The sequence below is a fragment of the Lytechinus variegatus genome, chromosome 4 (genome assembly GCF_018143015.1).
Source record: "Lytechinus variegatus isolate NC3 chromosome 4, Lvar_3.0, whole genome shotgun sequence".
Lineage (NCBI taxonomy): Eukaryota > Metazoa > Echinodermata > Echinoidea > Temnopleuroida > Toxopneustidae > Lytechinus > Lytechinus variegatus.
The window spans coordinates 53,009,382-53,031,884 of NC_054743.1; the positions used below are offsets into that span (position 1 = coordinate 53,009,382).

Sequence of the window (22,503 nt, forward strand, 5' to 3'; positions counted from 1 at the left end):
TGGATAAAGGGAACACCACAGCTCTTTTGCTGTTAGACTTGTCCTCCACCTTCGACACGGTAAATCACACTATCCTTTTGAACATACTTAGTTCACTCGGTGTTAAGGGTGGGGCTTATAAGTGGTTTGAGTCTTATCTCTCATTCCACTCTCAGATTGTTTGTATTAATGGTTATAAGTCAGTACCACAGGGTTCTGTGGGCGGGCCAACTCTCTTCTCGATTTATCTGGATTGCGACAAGTCCTGTTGAAACATGACATATATTACCATATTTGTGCAGACGACATCCAACTCATGATTTCCTTTAATTCGGATCAACTAGCTGCAGAAAGTTCCATCCACCGTCTTGAATGTTCCATGGTTGATGTTCACAATTGGCTGACTTCTCACTCTCTTAAGTTGAATTCAGCCAAATGTGAATTTCTTCTTTTTGGCCCCAAAGAACAGCTTGGTAAAATCCACATCAACTCCATCTCATTTTCTGGCCTCACTGTAAATTTGTCAAGTTCTTGTCGTAATCTCGGTATAGTTTTTGATTCTCACATGACAATGTCGAATCATATTTCTTTTATTTGTAGTTCAGGGGCGGTATTCTGAGGTAATTTTATCTTTAAAATATTTTATTTTATCTCTTAAAATGAAATTGGTATTCTGAGATGACATTTTATCTCTCGGATAAAATTTTTAATTTTATCTTGCGTATCTACAGATGATACGCAACAGAACAATGCCTGCGTAGACATACTCATTGCGTATCTGGCCATTGCAACACGGATGATGTGCTTGCGCCCATGTTACTTTGAAGAAAAAATAAAATAAACTTAAAAGAGGGTAGGGGCTATTTTATCTCCGCGACGTTGATTTCATCATTATTTCTACGTGAATTAACTCCAAATGTTGACATAAAAATGAAGAAAAATTACATATTTATTGAGAATATCACCTCAACAGTATTCCTGTCAATCAGAAAGTATTTCGTAAGACTTTTCTTGACTTATATTGTATTTGAAATGCTTGAAAAGATGCGATGAAGACTTCGAAAAAAAAGAAATTAGAGTATTGTCATTTTTGAAAGAGAAATCTCTGTAAAGACACGCAAGCGTATTGTGCAAGCGTATTTGAAGTCAATAAATTGAAGCAATCCCACTCCTTTGCCACACCTCCTGGCGGAGTGGATTTCCATTGGTTGAGTGATGTGAGAGAGCTATAAAAGCGCGTTTCTAATTGGATATTGATTTAAAAATAGGTGTGTCTTACAGAGATAAAATGAAGATAAAATTGTTCTCAGAATACCAACTCGGAGAGATTTTAAGGGTATTTCATCTTTCTGATTTTAACGGAGATAAAATATTTTTATTTTATCTGAGATAAAATGGATCTTACCACCACAGTTCGCTACCAATTGGAAAATATTGGTTTTATTACGAAATACTTGTCTCGACTGGCTACTGAAAAATTGGTTCACGCTTTAATTTCATCCCGTCTCGATTTTGAAAACTCCCTTTGTTTAATCTACCCCAGAATCAGTTAGTCAAAGTTCAGAAACTTCAAAATACTGCCACTCGCATTGTTTCTCTATCCACCAGGCACACTCACATTACTCCTATTTTAAGATCCTTACATTGGCTCCCTGTAAAACAACGTATTATGTTCTAGATTATGTTCGTAACTTTCGACTGTGTCCATGGCTCTTCTCCCCATCTCATTTCACTGATCAAAAGTTATACCCCTTCAAGATCCTTACGTTCCTCCTTTTCCAATTCTCTTGTTTCCCCCAAAGTTTCCAAGACCTTGGGGGAAAGATCATTTGTTTACTCATCCTCTAAGTTATGGAATAGCCTCCCTGAAAACATCAAACAGTGCTTGACCTCTGATACTTTTAAACATTACCTTAAAACATTTCTCTTCAATTCTTCTTAATTTCTTTTATTATAATTTCCTTAAAAGCGCCTTGAGCACTCTGAAGAGTGGATTTTTGGCGTGATATAAGTCTTATTATCATTATCATCATTATTATTATGTCCAAGTTTCATGAACTAGATCCATAAGAGTTTAAAGTTATGACAATTCCTCAAATTACCCCATCATGGCCAAAGTTCGTTGACCCTAAGTGGCCTTTGACCTTAATCATGTTACCTGAAACTCAGGCAGGATCTTCAGTGATACACTATCACCCTTATGTCTAAGTTTTATGAACTAGGTCCATATACTTTCAAAGTTATGACATTTCAAAAACTTAACCTTGGTTAAGATTTCGATATTGATTCCCCCAACATGGGCTAAGTTCATTGATCCTAAATGACCTTTGACCTCTGTCATGTTACCTGAAACTCAGGCAGGATGTTCAGTAATACTTGACCACCCTTATGTCCAAGTTTCATGAACTAGGTCCATACACTTGATTTGAAAGTATTTTCATCTCTATTGACACAGACAAAAGAATCATGTTCTGTATTGACCCTTCATGACTATTTCTGCTCGTTTTGCAGCTCTTCAATTCAGACCTTATCCAACTCTTTTTGTGATGGCATGACCATAACAAGCATGGTATCATTTTAAAGATAATAAAATGATCTTTTGAATGATGTCAAATATGCATTGTGTAAAATTGGGAGTTGGGAGAAATTAATGGCCAAACTCAGATTTCCTAACTTTTTCAGGGTTCCCACAGATATTTGAAACTGAATTCCATGACTTTTCCCTGACTTTTCCATGACTAAATTGCTGCTTTCCATGACTTGCTTTCTGGAACCGTTTCCAAAATCAGACACATTATGATGGCCTCCATAACCTCCCCTCACAGCCATCCATTCCACCCACTGCCTTACTCATGACATGTACATCTACATGTATTATCATTGGTATATGGTCTGTTTCTGACCAGGGTACAGTACCATTTTCGTTTCACCAACATCAAAATTCAAAGTTGTCTTGAACACAAACTCATGTAATTTCTTTAACTGACAGATTTCCATGAACTATTTCCAAATTTTTCATGCATAGCATGCAGATCTTGTCACAAAAGTGAATTATACAATACATGTAAATGTCAAATTTTCCAGGCACATTGAAATTAGGATTCTGAATTCACCTTTACTACAAAACTTCCACATAAAAGTCATGGAATTCTGTTTTCAAATTTCTGGGGAACCCTGAATTATATGAAGATGAAACACCTTACATATGTCACACATGAGCCAATTATTACAAAAAAGTGACATGAGTTTTACAATAAGGTGACATGAAAAAAAAGGCTAACAAAACATCCTCATCCTAAAATTCTCAACATAGTGCTGCATTTCACTCTACATTACAAAAAAACGAGGCCATTTGTGATACAACTTGAGGACACCAGCTAAATTAACAAGTGTATTTCTCTATATGCTCCAAAAATAACGAGGATATGTTGAAAATTGGACATTTGATGCCTATTTTGGTATTTCATTAAACTTCATTTTCAAGTAACTTTTCCAGAGAGGACGCATTACTTGATGCTAAAATAGCAATTGAAACATCTTGTGTAACTAAGAGATTCAGAACCTTATGAATGTATTGTGTTCTGATAGCCATGCTGGTAGTGCTTGATCAGTTGTGACTTGATATGTCAACTAATTGCCATGAATGTTGAGTAAAATGGTACTAAACTTGAAATTTAAATTCTCTAAAAACAATTAAGAACGCAAAACTGGTTACAAAATGTAACATATTAAAAATACTTTGACTGATTAACATCTTAAATCATTGCAAATAAGATGAAATTTTCTGTAGTCTGGTTGTCCGAATTTAATGTCAGGAGCAATCAATTTATTCATGGCTGTTGTGATATGTCCAAGATCTATATTGTTACTACGCGCAAGATGTGATGCGGCGCGAAGGAATATCAGGATAGCAATAAACATGGCTACGAGTTGCTAAGCCTGATTGTATTCTCGACTATGTCTTTGAGCTCTTAACGAGTCTGGATCATCCCTATATAATGAGGACATAATACTTCATGGTGGCAGCGGTCATGCTGTCGTTGTTTTGATCATTCCTTGGAACGGGAAAGTGAGCAATGTTTAAGTTTTATGGACGCTAAGGAGCATACATTGCTACGGTCGTTTGCTCTCGACGCTAATTTTGGTTGAACGATCAGCGCTCGGAACCTGCGATGCAGACGATAGGAGTAGTCTACCGGTACGGCAAGATGTGTGAGTTATATGAACGCTCAAGCGGCACACATTAATTGCTGGGTCGTTTGTGTTTTGCTACTGAATGGGTGAATATGTGTGAGTTTTATGAACGCTTAGGGGTACACATTAGATCACCACTGTTATTGATAATGTTGTCGAGTGTCGACTGGACCAGGACCGGGATCAGGAGTTCAGAACTGTTACTTTGCTGGGACAAAACAGAACTGTTGCTGGTGCGTTGCTGAGCTGACATGACCGGAAGGATCAGAACGGGTGACAGCGCCGATCAACGATCGATCATCATCATCGCGATAGTGCAAGGTTGTCAACGTGATCGTGATGAAGCTTTTGTGACTGAACTCGAACTTGATGGTGAAATGAATGCAGAACTTATCGTCAGAGAGAAAAAGAGATGAGAACTTAGATCAATCAAATGACATTGACGAACAGATCAGATGGAAAATCATTTGAATTTTAAATCCTGAACTCAGTTCTACATTGGACTCAATCACAAATCACATTTTCATGTCATTTTAATGTCTCAATATCGTTGACTTTGCATTGTTCTATCGATACCAATTCTTGATACTGATACTGCTATATCACTTGGTTGATAGTTGGTTGTTGACATTGTTGTGATGATTGTGTGTTATGATCCAATTGTGCTATGTATACTGTCAATCAGTCTGATCTAGATTTCTAGAGATCTAAATGACATAGCTTAGAAACGTTAAATCTTAAATAACGTTAGTCTGGTTAGAGTTTAGATAGACCTGGATCTCGGTCTAAAACATGACCAGAATCAGCAGATTATAGAATCTAGTCTAACGTTACCAGATAAGGTCCAAAACTGAACAGGACCAGTTCTACTTCTAGATTAGAAGAACATTAAGCATGTTATAGCTGTTCAACGCTTTATCTAAGCGTGACCACTAGGTTAGGTTAAAAGTGAGACTGCAGAACCAGTCAAGGTTTATTCTAAACCTAGATCTAAATATGTAGATGAATGGGTCTATAAATCAGGACCGATGTTTTTTTTTTTTTTTTTTTGCATCACTTTATTGTGCGAAAAGCAATAAAGGAACAGTGTAAGAATGACAACAATACATATACATTTACAGAATAAAAGAGAGCCCAGGACATGGTCACATTACTGACACAAGCAGGGCAGATTAACATAATGTTACAGTTATACCAAATAAGATGGAACATTCGGTGAAAGTATAATAAACTGTTAATCATCAAGTTAGTTTGTAATTAAAGTAATTATAGGCGTGTAGATAAAATCATTTTAGATAAAAACCAAACATTGAAAAAAAATAAGACCATGGCGTATGTAACAAATAATAGTTATTGTAGTATATATTAAAAAAAACAATGTTTGCTTCATTTTCTACGGGGCCTCACCTGGACTATTAAATTCTGTAAGATCAAAACAAGCGCGATCTGTACAAACTCTGCTAGAAATTTTACAGTTTAAAAAGCAAGATGTCTAACTTTTTATCAAAGAAGCAAGATGTCTAACTTTTTATCAAAGATGATTCAGGTGAAGGCATGCTATGGACATTCAATTTATTGAGAGTAAAATTGTCACAAAACTCAACAAGTTGTTACTGATAATTGGTTTTGTGAGAAAGGGTTTTACACTTACTTTCTTTTCTGATTGCAATAGCTTGATTGCCACTTGATAGAGATGCCATGCCTCTTCTCTCCCTGTTGTATCAGGACTGTGACCCTCTCCTAAACACAGTCTGATAGCATTTTGAAGGGTTTTACTGTCATATTTAAAGAATGATAATAAAAGTCATCTACCATCTATACATAAATATTCTATTCCAAGGCACACAAGAAAATAGAAATATGAGGCGATTAGATGAAAGTCTTTGTCCCGAGAACTGATATTGCTAGAAGATTTCAGTTTATATTCAAAAGATTATATATTTCATTAATCTAATAATAAATTACTAAAACCAGCAGGTTATGCGGAAGAGAAAGCACACTCATCGAAAATATACTTGTGTTTTGAGAGTCAAAGAAGCTGTTGTGATGATCTGGTGTATAAGGCATGACAAAGTCATATAAGTGAGAAAGTTCTATACACTTCCAAATTAGCAACCAGTGTAACTTTTTTAAGGAACTGAATAAATGTGTTGATATTTAAATGTTCCAGCTAGAACCCAGTAAACTAAATTTAAAATGAGATTGATTTAGGTTATATTGAAGAGCATTCCAAACATCCAGTTAGAACATATAAATAGGAGTGGGCTATAAATGGGTCAAAAATACTTTTGTTGTCAATTTAATATGGCAACAGTTTTTATCTATTCCTTGTAATGTATCTCTACATGTAATGACAATATTTTTTGTCTCGGGTCCGAGAAAAAAGTGTGTCGGGCCAAATTCCAAAATGGCCGCCAACCCCCCCCCCATCACAGTTTTGGCCACAACTTCTTAATATTTGGTGGTCTTTTTTGTCTGGTTTTGGTGTCTATTCATATGTTTTTGGGATCAGGCAATGCTTTACCTGAAATTAGTACTTAAAAAACATTGTTTGTACAGTTAAAGGGTTACTTTGCCGAAATTTACACATGTTTAGACCCATTTTTCAGCCAAAAATTAGGTTTCATCGTCTTGTGGTTCTTGGATATTGGACGGTACGAGTTCCACAATAGCAAGTAGTTTCATATAGCTATATTGCTCTTATTCCTCTCCTTCGGGTTCTATAGATATTTTCGAAATATATCTTATTAAATAAAAAAATATTATTTATGTATAGGGGCCTTACAGTATATAATGTATTGTACATACTGCACTGCATACATGTATGTCCATGCATTGACCACTATGGCAAGGTGTACAGGCAGGGTTGGCGATTTTTTTTATTTAAATCAGATTTTTTTTATTCAAATCAGATTTTTTTTATTTTTTAAAAGTTCCTTCGAAAAAAAAGGGTAATTATCCCCCCCCCTTACTCTTACAATGACATCAATATTGATGTTATACATTTCACCCCTAATATTGTTCTTAAGCACATATTTTGTAATTAAAATCCAGTAAAAATGGACAATTAAAAATAAATTTGAGGAATCTCGTATCTGAACTTAATTCTATCATACATAGGCCTATGAAGGAATATTCCATAGGGAATTCCCAGTGAGTAGAGAAAATTCCCCTCTGGGATTTTTCATTCAAATATTTAAAAAAATCCAAGAGAAAAAAATCCCTTATCAAAACTGCCAACAAACCCTTTGCCAATTACTAGTATTCATGTATATTGTAAGAGAATAATTCAAATCAATGATTTTTTTTCAATTAGTCACAGCTTTACAATAGTCAAGGAGAGACTACAACTGTATATGTTTAGGATCTTTTTAGTTTGATAAAAAGCTCTTCTCTTGCTACAGATATAGATGCAAAACTCGCAATTTTGGAGAACAATATAAGAGATAGCTTAGTCATAGGGTGACTATACTACATTATGTTACTGTGATTTTTTTACATTAATCTACAATTTTTATTCCCATATTCTCTACAAAAAAATCTGTTTGATCCATGAAGTATGAAAAAAAATCTACTTACTTTTAACTTTAAGGATAAAAACTGCTTAAATTACAACATATGTATTACAAAAAAGAAGTATTTTATTTTAAATGAGACACAGCTTACAACTGCCAATGATTGTAACTGAAGTACCTGCATCTTAACATTTAAATGCAGTGTTAAATGTTTATTCTGAGTTTTGCAAATTGTTGTTATAGAGCTCTTTCCATTATTACATGCAGATACAAAACTTCCATTATTTGTAGCACTGAACATAAAATGGGCTGCAGTGACTTAAAAGGTTTATAAGAGAAAGCTTTACTCAACAGTCAAATTATGACTGTACTACATTATGTTAATGTGATTTTTACAATTATGTTACTTAAAACTTCAAATGTATGATAAATGTAACAATACGAAAAAAGGGAAATGTTAAATATGTTGATTACATGCAGGTATCATTTTTTATTTTACATGTCAGAAGTAGTTATGTGTAGGCGAGGGATCAAAACTGAAAAACTACCAACAAACCTTTTCTCATTGACTTTTATATATTATATTTTTTTTACAAACTGCTCTCTGAAAAGTCTTTAGATTATGTGAAAACTTTATGTTAAGAAAGAAATTGACTAATAATAACTAACAAAGAATGTAAAATTTCAGAAGAAAAACTCGACATAATTTACAAACAAGTGGAATGCCTCTGGCCGTCTCACCTGCATCACGCGGTTCAATATAGCAGCAGTGCTGACTTTGAATACTACTCTAACTCGCACAAGATGTTCAGTGATACATGGTTACTCTTATGTCCACTTTTTATGAACTAGACCAATAAACTTACAGAGATATGATGGTTATTCAACAAAAAACCCCAACATGGCCAAAGTTCATTGACCTTACATGACATTTGACCTTGATCATGTGACCTGAAACTCGCACAGGATGTTCAGTGATACTTGATTACTCTTATGTACAAGTTTCATGAATCAGATCCATAAACTTTCAAAGTTTTGATGGTAATTCAACTGATACACCCACTTCGGCCAAAGTTCATTGACCTTTGACCTTGGTCATGTGACCTGAAACGCGCACAGGATGTTCAGTGATATTTGATTACTCATATGTCCAAGTTTAATGAACTAGACTAATAAACTTTCAAAGTTATGATGGTAATTCAACAGATACCCCCGATTTGGCCAAAGTTCATTGACCCTAAATGACCTTTGACCTTAATCATGAGACCTGAAACTTGCACAAAATATTCAGTGATGCTTGATTACTATTATGTCCAAGTTTCATGAATCAGATCCATAAACTTTCAAAGTTATGATGGGAATTCAACAGATATCCCCAATTCGGCCAAAGTTCATTGACCCTAAATGACCTTTGACCTTGGTCACGTGACGTGAAACTCATGCAGGATGTTCAGTGATACTTGATAAACCATATGTCCAAGTTTCATGAACTAGGTCCATATATTTTCTAAGTTATGATGACATTTCAAAAACTTAACCTCAGGTTAAGATTTCAATGTTGATTCCTCCAACATGGTCTAAGTTCATTGACCCTAAATGACCTTTGACCTTGGTCATGTGACATGAAACTTTAATAGGATGTTCAGTAATACTTGATTAACCTTATGGCCAAGTTTCATGAACTAGGTCCATATACTTTCTAAGTTATGATGTCATTTCAAAAACTTAACCTCAGGTTAAGATTTGATGTTGACGCCGCCGCCGCCGCCGTCGGAAAAGCGGCGCCTATAGTCTCACTCTGCTTCGCAGGTGAGACAAAAATGAGTACCTATTGAAAACATACATCTGTAGTTTTTAAGGAATTACCTAATTTTATTCATTTGATTTAATTTGTTTTAATTAGATATGAAGACTTTGTTGATCTTTTGTTGATATAAAGTTATTCAAAGTTTTTCAGTTGACTTGAAGAATTAAAACTGCATTGAACAAATACTTTGTCCATGATTTATACATTTTTCAATGGAAGTGATTTAAATCAATTATTTTTTTTTCAAATCATGTTGATTTAAATCGCGATTTAAATCACGATTTAAATCAACGTGATTTAAATCCGCCAACCCTGGTACACAGGTAGATCTATATAAACTATAGTGTCATAGAAATGACTTCTTAAGTTGAATTAGATGCCTCAGAAATTGAAGATACTACATTTTTGTCTCAGAAATTGAAGAAATGTTTTGTCAAATATGCTCATTCAGGGGACATAGAGGGAAAATATCATTAACAATGGACTATAGTCAACCCCACATTATGGCATTTACACACTGGCTATTCTGTTACTATTATGGTAACTTGGCCAGTAACTTGCATGGAATCCTTGATTCTGATTGGCCGTTGATAAGCGTTATCATGGTAGTTAAGAGACAACATAAACATAAGGTTAGACACAACCAGGTAAAAACAAGCCTCCAAATGAAGATATGGCTAAAAATGTGATATGCGTACATGTACATGATGTTAACACTGTATGTGCAATTTATGTTTATCATTGGGTTACATATTTCCATCATGTATATCAGCTAACAAGCAATCAAATTCTAAACATCAGGAGCTCACTTCTACGACACTATAGTTTATATACAGGACTTGTTCATATATGTCATGGTGGTCAGTGCATGGATATGTGCAGTGTAGTATATACAGTACATTGTATACCATACAGCCCCTATGGACAAATGACATTTCATTTATTTGATAAGATACTTCCAAAAGAACGACACGATACTAAATTGAAGACAAAAATAAAGAATAGAACATAACATTTTAATAAACGGAACATGTTTCGAGGTGTCGCACCTCATCCTCAGCCTGAAAATTATTAACAGAGTCATTGGTATTTATACAGTTGAGATGTCAAGTAAAAATTTCAAGAATGTAGTTACACAGGATTACAAGGAATGCAATTGTTGAATGGAATGAAGTAAAAAGTTACAAAGTCTATGGATTTATCAGATAGGGGTGGGTTTAAATTAAATGGATAACATTATTTGGTAATTGTACACCTGTTGGTTTAGTTGAGGTTGTTTCCATTTGATGAAAAGCCCTTCTTTTATTTTTAGTTGAAAATCTGTTTGAGCAGTATCGAGAATTTTGAAACAGTGGGTATTGCATTCTAACAAGCACTGGGGTGCCGATTGCAAGTGTCCCCAGACATAGGAGTTTTTGTCCTTCCCCAGATGCTCCTGTACTCGTGTCTTATAATGACGCTTGGTTTGACCAATATAGCGAGCTTTACATCTCGCACATGTAAATTGATATATGACACGAGCACGGAGCTCCTGGGGAATGGAGTCTTTCACAGAAAGTAAAGAACTGAGCTTGAAAGCTGAGAAAGAAAGAGTAATATGAAGAAACCAGCAAGAATATACGGGCTACCGAAAACACATAAAATCAACAATAACAATGATGTACCACCTTTTCGGCCTATAGTATCATCTATTGGGACGTACAATTATAATTTGGCTAAGTATTTGGGATCACTCCTCATGACACCTCATATACCTGATGAATTCTGTACACAAGATTCATTTTCTTTTATAGAGGAGCTTAAAACCAAGAACCTACAAGGAAAGTTTTTAGTGTCATTTGATGTCACTAGTTTATTCACAAATATTCCTTTAGATGAGACTATTGAACTTGCTGCTGATACTATTCTGAAGTATAACAATGATGTATGTTTTAGTAAAGATGAACTGATTGAATTGTTCAAATATGCTACCAAACAGACCCAATTCCTATTCAATGGTGAAATGTATGACCAGGTTGATGGAGTTGCTATGGGCTCTCCTCTTGCCCCTACACTGGCAAACCTATTTATGGGTCATCATGAAAAGAAATGGTTGGAAGAGTTTGAAGGACCCAATGTTCCATTCTATCGCAGATATGTAGACGATGTGTTTTGTATTTTTAACAATGAAGATGAGGTTCAAACCTTTCATGACTATTTGAACTCCAGGCATCCCAATATAAATTTCACTGATGAAAAGGAAGAACGTGGACAGTTGCCCTTTTTAGATATTTTAATCAACAATAGCACAGATGTTTATACTACTTCAGTCTTTCATCAGAAGAATTACACTGGGTTGTATACAAATTTTCTTAGCTTCACTTGTTACAAATACAAAACTGGATTGATTAGAACATTGATAGATAGGGCTTACAAAATTTGCAGTCACTCTCATCTCTTTGATACTTGTATCGAGAATTTGAAAGAAGTGTTGAACAGAAACATGTACCCAGGTTGGTTAATCGAAAGGTCATTGAACCAATACATTCAAAACATCCAAAACCCAAACAATGGTCAGGAGAAAAAGACTACAAGATTTTTTAAGTTACCATATATTGGTAAAGCATCAAAGGAACTTGAAAAGAGAATCAACACTATGGTTAAACAATATTGCCAAGATCTTCATATTACTCTTTCTTTCTCATCTTTCAAGCTCAGTTCTTTACTTTCTGTGAAAGACTCCATTCCCCAGGAGCTCCGTGCTCGTGTCATATATCAATTTACATGTGCGAGATGTAAAGCTCGCTATATTGGTCAAACCAAGCGTCATTATAAGACACGAGTACAGGAGCATCTGGGGAAGGACAAAAACTCCCATGTCTGGAGACACTTGCAATTGTCACCCCAGTGCTTGTTAGAATGCAATACCCACTGTTTCAAAATTCTCGATACTGCTCAAACAGATTTTCAACTAAAAAAAAAGAAGGGCTTTTCATCAAATGGAAACAACCTTAACTAAACCAACAGGTGTACAATTACCAAATAATGTTATCCATTTAATTTAAACCCACCCCTATCTGATAAATCCATAGACTTTGTAACTTTTTACTTCATTCCATTCAACAATTGCATTCCTTGAAATCCTGTGTAACTAAATTCTTGAAATTTTTACTTGACATCTCAACTGTATAAATATCAATGACTCTGTTAATAATTTTCAGGCTGAGGATGAGGTGCGACACCTCGAAACGTGTTCCGTTTATTAAAATGTTATGTTCTATTCTTTATTTTTGTCTTCAATTTGATAAGATATATTTCGAAAATATCTGTCAACCCCAATTTAAAGGTATGAAAGCTCTATATCTATATGAAGGTGCTTGCTACTGTTCAACTGGTATCGTCTAATATCCAAGAATCATGAGACAATGAAACCTAATTTTTAGCCGGAAAGGTGGTCTAAAAATTAGTAAATTCAAGTAAAATCCCCTTATAACTCAACAAATAATAGTTTAAAAGTACTGATTTTAGGGAAAAAAATTGCATGCCCTTGAAAACATATGAAAAGACACCAAAACCAGAAAAAAAGACCACTAAATAAAGAAGCTGTGGCCAAAACTGTAATTTTAGGGGATTTTGGTGGCCATTTTGGCTTTTGGCCCGGCACACTTTTTCTCGGACCCGTGAAAAAAAATATTGTCATTTCATGTTGAGATAAGGTAAAAGGAATACAAGAAATCTGTTGGAACAGTAAAACAAAAAATCACCCATTCATAGCCCACTCCTAATATAAATGTATGAGCATAGAAGCAGACTTAAGATATACATGTACATGTATATTTCTTTGTCACTATGGAAGCTAAATTCTTGTTAGACATCAAAATGGCCCTGTACTGGATGACATATTAAAACACTGGTTTGAACGTACCCGTTGTGATGACAAGGAAATTAAATGGCGTGTTCAAAGATTGAGATGCAAAATGCTATTTTGGTTATAATTTGAAAATCAATCTTCTTTGATACTTTAAAAATATTGATTACAAAATGTTACGGTTGAAGTGTTCAAGTACCCAACCTCACAGTTCAGCAGATAGTCAATCGCCTTTTTAGCTGAAATATATACCGACTTACCTGCATATTTTGATATCGATATCATTTGAGCTCATGTGTTTGTTAATAGCAGCATGAAGGAGTCTCTTACTCAACTGTTTGTGATTGGCTGGAGGCTCCATGGCAAGATCTGCAAATAAAAGCAATAAACCTGTCATAAATTACTACAAATTCATCTCTAACACTAACAATTTGGTCACAGATCCATAGCAATAGCACATCAGAACAAGAAAATATACATACTAATTTACAGCTCAGTATTTAAAAAGAAACCATTGACTTATATTAGGCTGAAATCCATAAGAACATTTTTACCAGGCTGAGTTTGAACCAAGGCCTGACTTTCTGCATATGACTGTGCTTCATTCACCAGATATACTGAGAAAGGTTCATTAATCCTTAAATGTACACTACTCTATGTAAGTGAGACTAAATCATGGCAACAACCAATGCCAAAGTGAGCATTTGTTTTGTGTGCAATAATAGATAACCTCTACATTGTCCCTTGTAACAAAAGTTTAACATTATATTCTTTTACAAGGATTTAAATACATACACTAAAGTAATATTGTAGCTGTAGGAACCCATTTTCTCATTTTCAGGAAAAATGCGAAGAAAATGCCAAATACTACTTTTTGGCTTTTTATTGTAAAAGAAATAATTCAGATCAACTTGCATTTTTTCCCAATCAGTCATAGCTTTGCAAGTCAGTGCTTTCAAACAGTTCCAATAATGGCTCAAAAAAACAACAGAGGTTTAAACTAACAAACAAGTGGAATGCCTCTGGCGATCTCACCGGCATCAGATGATTCAAAATATTAGCAGTGCTGACTTTGAAAACTACTAAGTACTATGAAATAATTATTCACGAAAAACACCATTCATAGAATACAATACTAACATTTGGCCTTGATCATGTGACCTAAAACTTGTTAGTGTTACTTGATTACCCCTATATCAACATTTTATACACTATATCTCTAAACTTTGAAAGTTATGACAGCAATCTAATGATTACCTCTAATATGGCCAAAGTTCAATGAAGTGAAATGACCTGAAACTTCAACAGGATCTTCAAAGATACTTGATTACTCTTATGTCCAAGTTTCATGAATCAGATCCATAAACTTTCAAAGTTATGATGGTAATTCAACAAATACCCCCATTATGGCCAAAGTTCATTGACCTCTGACCTTGGTCATCTGATCTGAAATGTGCACCGGATGTTCAGTGATACTTGATTACTCTTTTGTTCAAGTTTTATGAACTAGACCAATAAATTTTCAAAGTTATGATGGTAATTCAGCAAATACCCCCAATTTGGCCAAAGTTCATTCACCCTAAATGACCTTTGACCTTGGTCATGTGACATGAAACTCAGGCAGGATGTTCAGTAATACTTGATCAACCTTATGTCTAAGTTCATGAATATTATGATTCATCCAGTAATCTTGAAATAACAGTCAAAAATTGAATCATCTACTGGAATTTGTTGAAAATTGAAAGTATTAACTTACAATTCTCTGTCGTCGCGACGTTTCACCAACCGCTGTTGGCTTCATCAGGCGAATGAACGCCAATCACGTCTTTCCAAGTGACTCCGCGCCAGAGTCAGCCGACCGTAGCGTCACTTGGTTCCCCAGGGGCGGAAGTTAATCCCGTGAGAGACGGCTTTGAACTTCCCGTAGGATTCGGTCCCAGGCGTGTGACAGCTGGAACCGCAAACCACCTCTCCGATTCAATGTTGGCTTTTCCACTCTTTATATGTATATGCAAGACTTCGTACAGAAGGCAATTTCGAGCTACCCAGGCAGAAAACCTAGAACTTGGTTGAGATACGTGGATGACACCTTCGTTATCATCCACAAGTCAGAGTTGCACGACTTCTTCAAACACATCAACAACCAAGACGTGAATATCAAGTTCACTCAGGAAGCCTGTAAGGACAACAAACTTGCGTTCCTTGACTGCAAAGTACAAATAGTGGAAGGAGGCAGTTTGGATTTCCGAGTATATAGGAAACCGACTCATACCAACCAGTACTTACACTTCAACTCTCACCACCCCCTGGTGCATAAACTCTCGGTGATAAGGACGCTGTTCCATCAAGCGGACAGCGTTGTGAGTAAACCGGAGGACAACTCGGCTGAAAAGAAAATCATTACGAACTCTCTTGGAAAGTGCGGATATCCCAGCTGGGCGTTCCAGAAAGCCACACGTCCGAAGCAACCTCGACCTGTAAGACCTTCGGAAGAACAGTCGAATACTCCGGATAACCAGTCTGAAGCTGCGACAGCCCAACCTCGCCGGAATAGGACCCTTGTTACTATTCCCTACGTTGCGGGTCTATCAGAAAGGATCAGTCGCACCTTTGGTAGGTTCGGAATCTCCACCTCACATAAGCCGCATAGAACACTGAGACAATTGCTTGTGCACGTGAAAGACCAACCGGTCAAGGATAAGAAGCGAAACGTGGTGTATGGTATTAGATGTGAACAAAGGGAATGTCAGGATTCCTACATCGGTGAAACTCAACAATCACTGAGAGCACGGATGTACCAACACCGTAAATCTACTGTTCTCGCAGCCATTCCTGAATCGGCGGTTTTCACCCACTTGAACGCGACGGGACACACTTTCAACAACAAGGACGTGGTGATCCTGGACAAAGAAAGCAGGTGGTTCGAGAGAGGAGTAAAAGAAGCTATTTGGGAAAGAGTGGAAAAGCCAACATTGAATCGGAGAGGTGGTTTGCGGTTCCAGCTGTCACACGCCTGGGACCGAATCCTACGGGAAGTTCAAAGCCGTCTCTCACGGGATTAACTTCCGCCCCTGGGGAACCAAGTGACGCTACGGTCGGCTGACTCTGGCGCGGAGTCACTTGGAAAGACGTGATTGGCGTTCATTCGCCTGATGAAGCCAACAGCGGTTGGTGAAACGTCGCGACGACAGAGAATTGTAAGTTAATACTTTCAATTTTCAACAAATTCCAGTAGATGATTCAATTTTTGACTGTTATGGTCTAAGTTCATTGACCCTAAATGACCTTTGACCTTGGTCATGTGACCTGAAACTCTGGCAGGATGTTCAGTAATACTTGATAAATTTATGGCCAAGTTTCATGAACTAGGTCCATATATTTTATTAGTTACGGTGTCATTTCAAAAACTTAACCTTCGGTTAAGATTTGGTGTTGACACCGCCGCCGTCGGAAAAGCAGCGCCGAAAGTCTCACTCTGCTATGCAGGTGAGACAAAAGCAAGTGCAGTTTTCTTTAAGATATGATCTTCAGTCCTTGGCTTGAAAATATTGAACGTTTCTCTTGGAGAATGTGAGTCTCAGATTCATGGAATTCTTCCAAAGAAACTGATCCTAATTTCATGTTAGAGCTTTAAATAGGAACACCAACTAAGCAGCATTAGCTGTACTCAAAGACAGTTCCTCAACTTAGATTGAACCAGTCAGTAGTAGCTCTCTACATCAAAGGAAGCAGACACAGCAGAAATTGTCAGCATCTTCATGATATTTTATATAAATTTCATTCTGACTGGATTCAATTATGAAATGAAAATCTAAGAATGATTTTAGTAGTAAATGTGTGATTTCAAAGTTTATGTCAGGGTAAAGGATCATATATTTTGGTGTTTGCACATTTTCAAAACTAAAACAAATTAAAAAAAAGTCTGATTTAAATTCAAAATTTGCCAACTCTGGGTCCCTGTACATTGTGCACAGCCCAAGTAGAATGGTTTAATAAACAGTGAAGTAATCATCATCAACAATGTTTGTAAGGGAACTCATTTACATGAATTAGAAATCAACTCCATACTCTAAAATCAACCATTTCAATATGTTGGGTCAGTCCTATGGTATAATCCTCCAAGAGGTTTCCTCCCTTATCACTTTCAGAGTATATATATAAATGTCTGGCAATTCAGGTAGGCCTACTATTAAATTGTCCTATTTTCTTAGGTTTTTATTTCTTTACCTTAGTGTGCCAACTACTCATGTTAGATATTTCTACAATACTTACAAATATCAATATCATTATTATACATTAAGTTAGAGTTAATCTAAAAAGTCTTGAAAAACATTTTTTCTAATCAGCACTAGATATCAATGTAGGTACCTGCCAGTGTTTTGATCGTCTTGACGTCATAGGCGGATGATGACAGAACTTTCTTCAAAATTTGATCTAGTTCCGAGACCCTTCCAAGTTTAGCCAAGGCCTCAAACTCATAGAGGAGCAGCATCATATGGGCCCTGTCACCCTTTCCACTAACTGAACATTGATAAAAAGAACAGACTTATTCTTTAACCCTAAGAAGACGGGGAGGGGGGGGGGCTGATTCAGCCCCCCTTGACATTTTTCAGAATAAATCCGCCGCTCGAAATATTTTGACCGCCTCGCTCGCTGAATTTTTACTTTAAGTCTCGTGCAACTTTTGAGACCAAAATTGTGTTCCCCAGGTACGCGGTTCCGAAATTATGCAACATTTCGTAATTGCATGCAGACCCCAAAATAATCAAAAACGTGAATTTGTGTACAATCCAATGCTAATAGTGTTTTTAGCTAAAATTCATAAATGTATCATTATATTTCCTTACATAAGAAATTTAGAAAACAATAGAATACATAAGAAAAAAAATGTTTTTTTTTGAAATTTTTGAAAAATAAATTTGATCAGATGCCTATCTAGAGTATGTGAAACCAAAATTAGCATTTCAGGGGCATTATTTTATTAATTAGAGCAAACCTATGATTTTACACATTAATTAGCATAATTAATGAGCAATGAGATTTTTCGCAGAATTTGATATAGTTTTGTAGATAATGCTATGGGTAACGTGCATGCCAATTTTTGTCGCGATCGCGCGATCGACGGCTGAGATCATAATTTCGTTAAATTTTATTAGCAATGACAAAATGTTACCATAGTGCATTCAGCCAATCAAAACATATGATTTTAGTGAAATCATTAAAGCCAACATGCTTCATGACTGCAGTAAATCCAACTACTGCTCATAAGACCTTCTTGATCGACCCTGGGCTGTAATGCAAAAGTAAATTCACATTGCAATTCAACCTTATACTTCCAGTCAGGTGAAAAGGACACTCATCTAAAGTAGTTAAATAAAAACAGGTTTAGTTAAAAAACAATCAAAGCTCGCAGTTTTGGAAATGATCTTAACCATATTTTAACTGGGCTTCTTCAGACCATTTTGCACAGCATAGAGCCTATTACAAGGGCCAGATAGCCTGCTTTAACTCTAGTCTAAGGGTGATGATAACCCGAACATAACTTGTCATTTTAATATGATATCAAACAAATCATGCCCAACAAATTGTTACGACTTGGTGCACATATTGCAGTTCAAACTATTTCCTCAGTTTTTAACAGATTCTCATGAAATTTTGAACACACATTGGTATAGGGGTTTAGTAATACACTATGCTATAAGATTACCAATAATCTACACTTATTATATCAGAAGTGAGTTTAAGAAGAGGTTTAGTTAATGTAGGGTTAACTTCAGACTAGGATTAAATTTACTGGCTATAAAAATACGGACTAAAATCTAAAGCAATTTTTTAAATGTATTTTAAGAATATTTTTAAACAAATATCTGTTTGCCAGCGTAGGAATTAATTTTTTTTAGGGGCTCCTTTTTTTTTACATTGGGGCTACCACTGAATATCTTGGGGCTATTTTCTAATTCATGGGGCTACTTTTTTTTTATAGCATATCAGCAATTACCTTTTAACATTACGAGACTCATTGTGACGCCTAACAGCTCAGAACATTTTTTTTAGCTCCTGGTGGTGGGGGAATGCCCTACAGGCCTTACAATAATCAACAGTGATCCCACCAGAGTCGCCTTCAGCTTCACACACTTCAGATTTGAGCCAATCTAGGCCCCAAGACTTTATTGGCTTATTCAAACATTTAAGAAATCAGATTTAAATGTTTAAGTGTGTTTTGACACCCTCACTCCACATCCCTATTACAACCATACACACATGGGCTTATTTATTTTTCATCTCTAATGAACCATGAACAATGATCCCCCCCAAAAAAAAAAAAAATCTAAATAAAATTAATGAATAAAACAAACATAAAAGAGGGAGAAATGGAGAAAGAGAGAATTCAGATCAAATAATGAATTAAAAAAAAAAGTTTTTTTTTCATGGTTAGAATCACGGGTGTTGGTAGGTGTTTGTGTGTGATTGTGACTATGAGGTGCACTTGGATTGCATATAAATTATGTTAAAGAAATGAAATCAATATCTTACTCAGTCTATTCAAATTCCAACACATAGCCACAGGCTATGTACATGTATTGTAGGTTCATGTACCTTAAGTTTTTCACAAGTTATTTTGAAAACGCAAATCTCCACAGAAAATGCCTTTCATTCTGGGAGTCTAAATTTGGTGAAAATGTATTCATTAAGAACTTAAATATTAATCACAATGAAGAAATAATAAAGTGTTTTGACAGTTTTCAAAAAGGTCATCAACGTAAATTTTAGGGGGGGACAACACACGTTTCAGGGGGGGTCCACGTGATTTTAGGGGGGACGCAGGAAAAAAAGTTGACAAACATAAAAAAAAAAAAGGTTATCAAAACTAAATTTAGGGGGGGACCGTCCCCCCAACTAAAATTTAGGGGGGGACACGTCCCCCCGCTTCCGCCGCCTATGCACGACGTCCTCCTATTTTTTTAGATTGAGCCTTGTTTGATGATTTATTGTCTGATTTTTACCCCTCTTCAAGACAGAAATTAAAAAGTTATAATTCACAACTATAAACGAAGTGATTTTGGATTATTAAGGCTCCGTTTTGACAAGCAAAGACAGCGACTGTGAGGATAAAAGACTCGCACATCGTATGTGCTGTGAACAAGGATTTATTTCCTGAGCAATTCGAATGACTATATCACAGAATTGTGATATCCCAAATGGGAAATGTGTGCATTAGATATTGCACATGGTGAAGTATGGAAAAAACATGGTATTGAAAAAGATACGCACTTGGCAATTTGAAACTGTGCTTATCGTAAATTGAAAGTTACTTGATTTTAGCTTTCCAGATATTTAAATTTATACATGTACGATATGGCTTCGCTGCTTATCCATCTCGCACTCCGACTCAACGATGTTGATAAGCAGAGCTGTCACAATCACCAGATGATCGCTTACAATTCTGTGCATGCCTAGTAGTAGTACACATACCGTAAGATGCATGTGGTCTCGTTACCAGCTAAGCAGTCTAATCGTGCACGTGTACATATACATAAGCCATGCGGCAAGTGCGTCAACAATTCTAAAAAGCCTGTGCTAAAGACTATGCGTACTACGCATCCCATATTGCATTGCGCGTTTATTTACAGTCGCGAAGCTTCCGGTGTTGCGGAAGGCTCGGATATTGCATCGACCGTTCCAACTTAAAGCTGGCAAGGGCGATATAAAAGATGCGCTTGCTCCGCCGCCGGAGAACGTAATTGTGTGAAGTATTTTTCACATTGTCGATGGTATTTTATTGGGGCGATTCTAAAATAAATAGTCTCCCCAAAGCATTGGGTTTTGAAAATTTTTAGGGGCGATTTGGGCTGTCATGGGGACGAAATTGCCCGTCGCCCCCGTGTAATTCCGACGCTGCTGTTTGCCTTTAAATTCTCCATAAAAAGCTAATATATTTTTTGGTAAAAGTATCCATTTTCACATTTCTATCAAATATTCACAAAAAAATTGCCAAAAAGATTTTTCCTTTGTATTATTTTCTGAATTTACGATGCATTTCTAAAACCTTAAAGATGGAACTGTAAATCACACAAGTACATTGTAATGTTACAATACTTGAGAGGGAAAGTGTGACGTCAGATTTCTAAAAATATAATTTTTCTGAACACACTAAGGAGTCAACTGGAACTATCACTTAAGGTAATTATAACCCCACTATATGCCATTACCATTGCAACATGATTTTGGAAACACAAAAAAATGTGTCTTGCACATCTTTACCTCAAGAACAATGTATGTGCCAAATATCATGAGAATTGGTTAAAACTGAGGAAGTAATTTGATGGATACGACTTGAAATGGACCAAGTGACCAACCGTACACTTATTACTATACATGTATAACCCTTCAAACTTTGTTTCAATATGATCTGTGTCTACCATAAAAAAAAGTTTCACAAGTTGGAAAATCAGTTTATAATTATGAATTTCATTTATGTACTATCAAAACATCATAAGGATTCCTTGAAAAATGAAGATATTTGACATTAAAATATTGGAAATATATGACACATTAAAAAAACTGTTGGAAAATCTCTAGACTATCATAAAAATACTCATTTACATGAAAAGTATTCTAATAATCAGAGAGCAAGACTTATTGAAGACAAGTGTAAGATTATCTGCTTACAAAAAAAAAAAAATTGAAACACACTTGAAACATTCAGAAACTGAAATGAAATATTTACCTCCAGAGTCCAGCTGAGTGCAAATATTCTGGCAGGAATATACATGCTCCAAAACTTTCTTGAAAGCAGCACACTATGAGAAAAATGCATAAATCATATGTTTGTAATTTCAGATGTACATTTATTGAAGGAGCCCATATTATAAAAAAAATGTGTACAAATGAACCAAAACTTGCAGAACAAAATACAAGTGCTGCCTGTGAGGCACTCTAATGTATATGAGGGTGGTGTGAGGAACCCAGCAAGCCTACCTGTCTGCCAATGGACTGGTCAAAGGGTGGCATTGGCCTTTGAAGAAACACTGCACCTGTGATGACACTATTCCCTTCTGCTGTGTCACAGGTGGGGAAAGTAACACTTGTGGGGAGTCGGTTCACTCATGCCGCTGAATGCCCCAGAGGAAGGCAAGGCACTAGCAGTAGTAAACACCCTT

At 35.9% G+C, this 22,503-nt stretch overlaps 1 protein-coding gene across 3 annotated transcripts in view; it reads right to left on the minus strand.

The window, feature by feature from the left end:
- LOC121414317 (testis-expressed protein 11-like) overlaps nt 1-22,503 on the minus strand; it is a 200,653-nt gene that overhangs the window by 38,347 nt on the left and 139,803 nt on the right. For all 3 annotated transcript variants that reach the window (XR_005969834.1, XM_041607455.1, XM_041607454.1), the window contains 4 exons: nt 22,071-22,143; nt 17,711-17,863; nt 13,603-13,711; nt 5,825-5,948 (listed from right to left, as the gene is read on the minus strand). Coding sequence is in view for 2 of the 3 variants with exons in the window: in XM_041607455.1 (XP_041463389.1) it covers nt 5,825-5,948; nt 13,603-13,711; nt 17,711-17,863; nt 22,071-22,143 (459 nt within the window). In the remaining variant the exon portion in view is untranslated. The remainder of the gene's footprint in view (nt 1-5,824; nt 5,949-13,602; nt 13,712-17,710; nt 17,864-22,070; nt 22,144-22,503) is intronic.